The 9,684-nt window shown below is 45.5% G+C and overlaps 1 protein-coding gene across 1 annotated transcript; it reads right to left on the reverse strand.

The window, feature by feature from the left end:
* Positions 1-2,014: 2,014 nt before the first annotated feature.
* PDX1 (pancreatic and duodenal homeobox 1) lies at positions 2,015-8,121 on the reverse strand. The gene is made up of 2 exons (XM_054015449.1): positions 7,631-8,121; positions 2,015-2,593 (listed from the first exon to the last, which is right to left on the reverse strand). Exons 1-2 carry the CDS (start codon positions 8,034-8,036, stop codon positions 2,178-2,180), a joined length of 822 nt encoding a protein of 273 aa, XP_053871424.1. The 5' UTR covers positions 8,037-8,121; the 3' UTR covers positions 2,015-2,177.
* Between the last annotated feature and the right edge of the window lie 1,563 nt (positions 8,122-9,684).

Consider the following 9,684-nt stretch of genomic DNA (forward strand, 5'->3'; position numbering starts at 1 on the left):
CTAACATACCGACAAGGACTTGTTTGTACTGCTCTATATACTATACATTGAGATATAAGTACAATATTTATATCCCAATTGATTTGTTTTATAATTATATGGTACAAATGAGAAAGTAACCAGTTTTTCCAGTAATAGAGTGCAGTGACACTTTTGTATTTTTATGTCTGATTTTTAAATAGTTTTTAAGTGAGGTGAAACTTGGGGGTAGGCAAGACAAATCAGCCTCCTGGAAGGGGTACAGTAGTCTGCAAAGGCGGAGAGCCACTGCTCAAGGCAGCTTTTGAGTTACTTTTTTGTTCATCTCAGACAGATTTTTTTCTTAAGAAAACAATCATACAAAAAACCTTTTCCAACGCAGAAAAAACGCATATTCTACGCACAGCGAGGTCTTTCTCCAGGGACTTCAAGGGTGGGGGATTTGGTTGGGAAATACGGAAGACTGATATTGTCGCTGTTAAGTTTTCTACTCACACGCCTTCTGAACAGCCCGTATGCACACAACCCCCAGAATGCTTTAAAATGTGCTTCGATAGGAAACAAGAATAACAAACAAAACAAAAACTCCATTAAAGCACGGATAGTGCCAATATAGTTCGTTTCAAAACCTGATGGCATAACATGGCCCTCAATTGTGTGGAGGGCGATTTAAAGGCAATTGCTGATGCTTGTGCCTTAAATAAGAATACCGCTTGTTCAGATCACTTGCCCCTTCATTCTCTTCTCCTGCCTTGCATTCAGTGCGAACTCTCTCTCCGGGTGAAGAGAGGAGTCGGGTTGCCCTGTCCTTGCTGAATGTAAAACAGCCGAGAGCGCCATCCTCCTTGCGGACTTGGAGCTCGCTTACGTTCAGTTTAATTGTATTTTTAATTAAACCTCAGCATCTCCACGGGCAAGGTCCAGATCCTGCACTCGGTGGGCGTCCCAAGTTTGTAGTGCGGGAGTCCTGGGTGCCCCAGAGAGCAGGATCGGGTGCCAGTGGGTGTAAAGGTCAGGGGGGTACTAATTCCAAAGCCCCGCAGGTTTAACATTCGCTACGGAAGGCTTTCCACAAACGCCCTGCGCGCCCGAATCTCAAGCAAGCGTCATTGACATACACAGGACAGTCCCCAAAGCCTGCTGCGTGCGATCCTTTTTCTGAAGACACAGACAGAATTGCTTAATCAAAACTTAGCTTTCTCCCATATAAGCCCACCTATAGATGAGCTGGTATAGAGAGACAGGTATTTCCACACACATCATCCGGGCGCGAGAAAATGCTCTAGCGAGCTAGCTAGCCAACGGAAGTTTTGAGTCATCAGCCCCGTGTCTCCAGGAAAACACAAGTCCACCCTGCAGAAAGTGTTGGTAATTTTTCTCAGAAGGGGAAAAAATCCAGTTTAGAAGGAAGGGAAGGAGAGTGACCAATGTTTCGTGTGCCTTTCTCGGAAAACCACCTTCACTGTAGCTATCGGGCCGGATTTCACCCCCCGCAACTCCAGATGAAGTCAGCGGGAGCTCGCGGGGCTCGGCTCCTTTGGAGACCCGGGCCCACCATATATTTTCAGTTTAATCAACTCCACCAAAACTGAGCGGGGGATGGTGGCTTCCCCCTGCCGCCCCCAGATCTCCATTGCCTGGAGTTTGTGCAGCGCAGTACGCATCGCTTACTACTTTGATGCACGGGACAGTCAGGGGCGGAAAACTGCTCCTGTCTTTTTATTTCCTTAGTATTCCTCCAGTGGGGACAGCTATTTCTACAACCTCCGCGCGGTGCTTTAACGTTGGCTGCAGCTGGACCGATAATGGGCCCCGGGGAGCTGCCCCCCTCCCCCCAGATCAACCTCGCCAGGAGCAAGAAGAGCTCCTGTGACCTGAATCCCAGACAGGCTGCCCCCCGCTGCCCCTTGCAGAAGAGGACATTTTCTTTGTTAAAGGCAGGATCTTGCAAACGTGGTAACAAAGTAGAGCGAGGATTCCCTCCCCGCCCCCCCCCCACAAACCACACCAAGCCTTTCTCTGCTACAGCCAAACACCTTTAATGTTTCCACACGGACACCGGTGTAACTATACAGCACAGGGGCTCCCCGGGGGCGTGTGGCAAGGGTCCATATGACACAGAGGCTTGGCACCCCTGGCCCCTCTCCTTTAACTCTTACCCCTCCAAACGGCGCCTGCAAAGGCCTGGGGGGGTTCTTTCACCGAGCGTCCTGCTGCCTTCGCGGGGTGGTGGTAGAAGGCTGGGGGGAGGCAGCAAGGCTGGAGGGGAGCAGCTCTCTGGAGGCGGCCGAGGCCAGGCATTGCTGGAGCTCCTCTTTCCCCGGCAGCTCCCCAGAGGACACCACACAGTCTTGGTCAGCGTCATTGCTGTTTCCTCCGCCGGCCCCCGCTCCCCTCTTTTTATCCTCTTCCTTCTTCCACTTCATCCTCCGGTTCTGGAACCAGATCTTTATGTGTCTCTCTGTCAAGTTCAGCATGACAGCCAGCTCCACGCGGCGGGGCCTGGAGATGTACTTGTTAAAAAGGAACTCCTTCTCTAACTCCAGGAGCTGCGCTCTCGTGTAGGCAGTCCTCGTCCTCTTATTCTCCTCTTGCTCTACCACGTAGGAGCCACCTAAAGAGAAGGGAGAGTTAAAATCTACCCACCAGGGACTAGGACCCGGAGCGACGCTGGAAAGGCGATAGAATCTTCTTGTCCAGAACACAACGGGGGCGGGGGGCGGGGAGAGGCAGGTTTTCCCCCAGGCTTCCCCTTTTACTCACAGATGAGCGGTTTAATGGATCGGGGATTCTCTTTCGAGATCCAGACAACACTGAAACCACGGGTGTGTTTGGGTATTTGGTTTTTAATAAAACGGACTGAGCCCAAACCCCAGGACAAATCCTTGTCTGCATCCCAAAAGGTTTACAAATCCGGCCCAAGAAATTGACAGAGGGGTATGGATTCTGCCCTTTAAAGAATGAAACTAACAAGGAAAAGGCATTCCAGGGCCGAGGTGGATTTTTAAGAGCGTTTCTTTACAAACACCAGCACAGAGCGAAGACACTAGTCCGAAGCTGCTCCGCTTGTTACCTGTAAATCCGTTTTAGTAACAAAACGCGCACTGTGTAGTATGGATCCCGAGTAAAATCCCCGGGCCACACTGTACCATCAGTGCTTGAGTGCAAGTCCCCAGTTGAAATCAAGGTCTTAAAACTGACGAAATGATATGGCTCCTGGGGGGGGGGGGGGGGAGAAATAACAGCAGGTGCATTTGTGACAATGGCCGATGATTACTGGCATAGGGCGATTTGTAAACTTCATGCTTTACAAAAATCAGAGCTGCCTTTGAGTGACAAAACCACCCGTTTTTTGTTTGTTTGTTTGTTTGTTTGTTTTTTTGTAAATTAAAACTCCCAAACACCTCTCGCCGCCTCTCACCCAGCGCACAGACTTTCGGAGATTCTGCCACGCCACCATCACGGCTACTGTACGAAAGTGAGCCTCCTTCGGCACTGCCAGCCAGAACCCCGGGGTTTATAATTCGGGTGCAAAAGTTTAAACCTTTTTTTAACCGCTAGACCCGGTCTAATTTAGAGGCTCCTCCTTCTTTCCTGGAGCGCCCCAAACTCCACTGCAGTCAATGGCTCCTGGCTATTTTCAGTTCATAGGAGTGCAAAAATTATTGTTGCTCTAGCTCAAAACCTCAACATCACTTTTGATTTTACAAAAGGAAAGGCGGATTCCTGGAAAGAGAAGTTTTCCTTAATCGGCCAGGAATTTGCAACGGATTAGTCCTAATCCAGCCATCATCCCAGTCATTTTACAAAGGCAAATACAAATCCCCAAATGCTGGAACTGAAAAAAGAAAAGTGTCTGTTGTATTCACAGAGACTATGTTCCACGGGGATATTTGAAGAGTCTCATTAAAAAAAAAAAAAAAACACCCCACAAACAAACAAAAACAAAACAAACAAGAACCCTGGATCCTGCAGTCCTTACTCAGACAGACCCGGCCAGTGACTAAAATAGAGAGCGCAGCCGGTTCGGGCCCTAAAGCCTATTGCAACTAACTAATCGGAATGTAGGCTAACAGCTGAGAATAAACCTATGTGTCTGGTGTCACAATTCATGTGCAAAACCCATCCGGACAGTCCTATAACAGATTCCTAGTTCCCAGCAACCTCTCCCTTCTTCTGGGTGTTTGCTGGACGAGGAGTATTCTACGTGGGTGTTCTAAGGTTAAACACGCTTCAAACAGGTAGTACTGTTAATTAATTAATTAACTAATGTCGTTTTAAGCAAATAGCCTTCACAACATACAAGATCTTTAGACATGAAAAGGGAAAAACGACTGTCTAAATTATTATTATTATTTCTTGTTATTATATACCTTCTAGAGGGGGGCACTAATACACATTTAAATAACACGAGCCGTTCGGTTTATCATGTCACTCATTGTTAAACGTCCATTTTTGAAATTATTATTATTTTTCCCATTACCATAAAACCAAAACCGAATTGCGAGCAGAACAAAAAAAAAATATTGTCCGGCCGAGTGAAACTCAAAGGAGTAAGGACGTTTAGAGAGAGTGTGACCTTAATCCGTCCTTCTGCCTAGGTCTGACAATACCTCTAAAGAAAAACAAGAAGATTTTTTGGACACCGCTGCAAATACCGAAGCGTAAGTGACTGTCCCCTGCGGATCCTGCCCCAGTTGAAATCAGTGCCATAACTCCGAGAGCAGGGCCTGGTGGGTTTTAAGAACTATGTTTCTACCTAGGCAAAGCTCCCAACGGGAATTCAAGAGGAAGTTTGCATGAGAAATATGAGGGCAAGGCTCAATTTTGCTTTTCGTGGACTTTGTAAATTCTAATTAAAAACAGCTTCACATAATGAAGGTCCTTCTGCACTGACATCAGGAACCCCGGGGTTTATAATTCGTGTGCAAAAGTTTAAACCTTTTTTTTTTAACCGGTCTAATTTAGACACTCCTCCTTTCCTTGAGCACCCCAAACTCCACTGCAGTCAGTGGCTACTGGCTATTTTCAGTTCATGGAAGTGCAAAAATATATTGTTGTTATAATAACGCCAAATCTCATATTCAGTTTTGACTTTACACAAAGAAAGGCAGATTCCTGGAAAAAGAAGTTTTCCTTAATCGGCCGGAAATTTGCAAGAGATTTGTCCTAATGCCATTGACTGCTATGGGAAAAGGCTCAAGCCCCAGTTGTTTACGGTTATTTGTATGTAAGATATTTTTGATCCCATATTTGCTTTTACCAGTATATGTTAACGTGTAACAAGGTGGCGCTGCGGATTTCCCCCGAATCCTTGTATCGCTAAGAATCGGGCCAGTTTGTAGGCGATACCGCTGCCAATAACCAGCTACGCCATTAATACAAATTAATTTAATTCCAGATATTTCTTAAGGAAGCTGCTATTTCTAAAGATAAGCACTCATTCATACAAATATACATATATAGTATATGTAATGTGCATATACAGGCGTATATACATACATTTATATAGAATACATACTCTATGCAAATTACATAAACATGTGTACATATCATGCGAGTATATATGTATATATGTGTGTATACATTATATATGTGTGTGTTTACATTGTATATATATATTTCACACACATGTTCTGAACCAAGCTTTTATGTAAGAAGCTACTTAGATTAATTGAAAAAGTCAGTATGGGAGAGTCTGTTAATGATTTTTAGGTTTTAGAGATCTCTCCCTATATTAAACTATGAGAATAGAGGGCGCATATCTGGTTTCTTTCTATTTATTAAACGCATGTGAAATGGCTATGATTTGACCCCAGATCAAAAACCCTTCGAATATATTTGCCCTTTAAATGGGTGAAAGGAAAGACGTCCATTTCTTGCAGTGGTTTCTTTTCGTTTCAGACTGTCAGGGTAAGGAGCAAAGAACACAGTTTGATTCTTGTTTTCAGTTTAACGTAATTTCCAGAATATTTCAGCATTATTTCAATATTTCACTACCTTTTCAACTGTCTGTTTGAACACAACCTTTAATGTAATATTTGCTGTAGAGGTGTGACAAAGAGTGCACAAGGCACAGGGCAAGATAACATTGTGCAGCGAGAGACAGAAATATTGTTCTACAACGGAACTTTCTGTCCAGAGAGAGTTTCTTCCTCTTGCTGGCAGGCAGATAATTCAGTTTGTGTATTGTGTCCCCTACCCAGGTTTAAAAAGTTTCCACAGTAAGACATAAGTAAGGCTAAAACAATCGCATACAGACAAGAATTGAACGGCCAGGTAGGCGGGGTTGTGGCGCTATTTATTAAAAGATTTAGCGTTTAATATTACTTTCAAAATGTCTTTTATTTTACTCTATATTGTAAGGGCATTTCAGACAGCAACTTGGCGGTGAGATCTGCGGGACATTCTGGGCTATGGTTTTTACGCAGTGAAATCAACGAGGGAGTCTCAAAGCGAGGGCACAACGTGGCCTTTTCGTAGGATCTGACTGCGAGTAACCCTGGGCATTCCCACTGGAAGTTGTCCATTTCCCATCCGGCGCTCCCTCTGCCCCGCGAGTACTGATACAAGTGGCAAAAACTGCATTTTCCGAATCAGATCCTGATGTTAATGGTACAGCTCTCCGGGTGAACTCCTGGCCCTACTGAAGTCAAAAGGCAAAGCTCCCATTAATTTCAATAGGGCCAGGATTTCACCTTCACTGTCTACAAATGGAGCAAGATGGGGGTCCTTGTGTTTCCCTTATCCCTTCTGTTAGGCATGGATCTCCGCTTTGCATTCTTTGCACACCCCGCTGACTGCAAGGGGAGTTTTGGGCTGGCTACCACGGGACAGTGTCCCAACAGCTTTAGTATTTCCCAGTGACCAGATGGAATTTACTACTAACAAACTGGCAGTGAGATCAGTATAAATCCCTGGACAATAAGCACCTGGTCAGGTGAGTTGAAACAGCAGCACCCTGTGTGTTTAGCTTAGATAAGTATCAACTTCAGCCTGATACTTAGTGCTAATTAGTTAATTAGTTAAACTAATTAGTTAATATTTGTTCAGTGCTTTGCAACAGTAAAGAACTATATAAGGAGTAAGTATAATTGCAATCACTTTGCCTTCACCCAGTAGAAAACTGAAGGCGGTTGAGATTTATTCCTGAGCTTGTCTTTCTTACTGATTTGAAATGCGATGGCTTCATTATAGGTATCAGAACTGGGTACATATTTCTGGATACAAGGTACTTATTTATATTATACAAGAGTTGCCAGACTATACTATACATGCAGGTTTGAAATAGAAAATGGACTCATAGATCTCAGGACATTGAAATACATCCCCATTTAAAACCGGTGCTATTGCCAATGCCAAACTGACCCCAACACTTCCTAAAACAGGAATTTTATGGAAGTGGAAGAGAAGAAACATTTACAGGAGAAATCTTGCGAGCCTGGCTTACTTCCTAGTGAAACAGCTAACAAATGATAGGGAATTTCCCAAAGCCTCTCTCTGAAAGTGATCACACACGGGGCTATCCCAAATGTAGGCTTCATTTAGTAACCCGAAGGGAAATTATTAGTGATGAGAAGGTTTTCTTGATATTGTACAAGACAGAAGGAGAGGAAGCAACAGCAGCAGCAGAAGAAGGCGACTATCTTACCGGTCCATTGTCCCTTCCAGGCGTGAGATTTGGTGGATTTCATCCATGGGAAAGGCAACTGAACTCTAGGTTCCTCTAAAACCCCAGTGACAGTCCCATCTGCAAAAGGAATAGCTTCCTGGTGGGGATGAGGAAGCTGAGGGTGATGAGGGTGGTGGTGGTGATGGTGATGAAGATGGGAGACCCCTGGATCCTCTGTAATGGGGGGTACCTCGTAGGGTGAAATGTCTGGCGGGCTGCCTTGTTCCAGCGCACCTAAAGCACTAGAGTAGGGTGTCTGCTGCTGTCTGCCCATGTACAGGCAGGCTGGGGGGTTCTGGTTATAATCCTGTGCCTGGGATCTCTGAAACGCACACGAATCCTTGTAGAGCTGGGTCGATGCATAATACTGTTCTTCAGTGTTCATGGCTAGAAGGGGACCTTAGCTAGTGAAACATCAGGTGCTCCCACTCCGGGCAGGTTGTACGTCTGCTTTGACAGGTCCGCTTCACCTGCGGGAGCAGATGATGAAACCGAGACGGGGCCGGCCGAGGGTTGCCTCCCCATAGGCGCCACTTCTTCCCACGTGAGCCTGCCTCAGCTCCCCATTGGGCGGGGCGTTTCCCATAAGAAGAAGCCCTCGGTGGCTGGGGTGGGTGAGCTTCTTTCGCTTTCCTCGGAGGGCTGGAAGCGCCGGTTCTGCTGCAAGCATCTTCACAGTACTGACACGTAGCGCATCACACCGGGGCATGTGTCCTCCTAGGTGTGAAAGGGGGTGTGAGTGGGAATTAAACACCACTGTTTGGGGGGAGGTGAGGTTTTTTTAGGATCTGTTACTCACATTGCGCAATGCATCGCTGCGGTTTCTGTACCTACGGTGTGTACAGAAAGACAGATATAGGGGGCGGGGGCAGAGAGAGTCCGGGTGTGTATTATAGGTTTCAAGATAGTGCAGGTGGCTGTGCTTTCACTAAAGTTTGTCTAGGCTCAATCAACAAAAAGTGCCCAGGATTGTTGAATTTTAAACCTCTAACTTGGGAAACCCTATCTCCGTGTGTGAGTTAGATTAGGAAGGCCACTCGCTGGTTATCACATTGTCACTTACTTCGACGTGGGACTCAAGAATTCAAGTGATAACGAAAACGAATCCTTTCTCAAAGCACATTGACTAGCCTCTGGTTCATTGCCTTTTACAAACCGGGCAAGTCAGAACTCCGCGTTTTTAGGTGACTATGTATATCTCTGTGTAACTGTTTCTGTCTACGCACACAGACACATCTATCAGCAAAACCACACAGATATCACATAAACACATACGGATATAGATATTCTCGCACACAATTAGATATGCGCAATTGATTAACACAACACACACAATATCACAGCCCTCTTCCCAAATATTGAGGACAAATGTTGTCAGTAGGTAGGTAAATTTGCTTGAAAAGTTGGGTAGACATTCTGTGTCCCTTTCATGTTCACTCCTTATTGTCGTGTGGTGTTAATATTTCACAACCTCTTTGCAAGGGGTGAATCCTAACGTCTTTTTTTTTTTTTTTTTTTGGATGCGGTGCTATTCAAATTGCAAAATGTGTTTGTGTGTACTTGTGTGTATAGCTATATGGATGTGGTAGACCTATGTGAGAGTGTGGGCACACAGATGTGGATAGACAGAAGTAGGTGTGTGTGTGTGTTGTAGAGACAGGAGTGTGTACATGTGTATGTTCCTTAGGGAAAAAGACCATCTGTGAAGCAATCTTGTGGCAGACACAGTGAAAAGAGGCAAAGATTTGCCTTCTCTGCAATCTTTCCCTGTCCTGGAGTGAATAAAGACATTGCTGGGTATTCGCCGCGGAAGACCACAATGCTATCAATATAGCGACCGATAGCGAACGCATTGATTCCCGACAGGGTAGTTTGGGAGACTTCTCTGCAGCTTGGCTGAGACGTGTTGACCCTTGGAGATAATGTGCTCTAAGTTGGTGCTGGTTGACTTGGTGACGAGGCTATGAGGAGGCGGAGAGCTACCGAAGAGGACAAAGATCATTTCCCTACCTGCTCGTGTTCTCGCGGACACA

This window comes from Malaclemys terrapin, chromosome 1 (assembly GCF_027887155.1).
Source record: "Malaclemys terrapin pileata isolate rMalTer1 chromosome 1, rMalTer1.hap1, whole genome shotgun sequence".
Classification (NCBI taxonomy): Eukaryota; Metazoa; Chordata; order Testudines; family Emydidae; genus Malaclemys; species Malaclemys terrapin.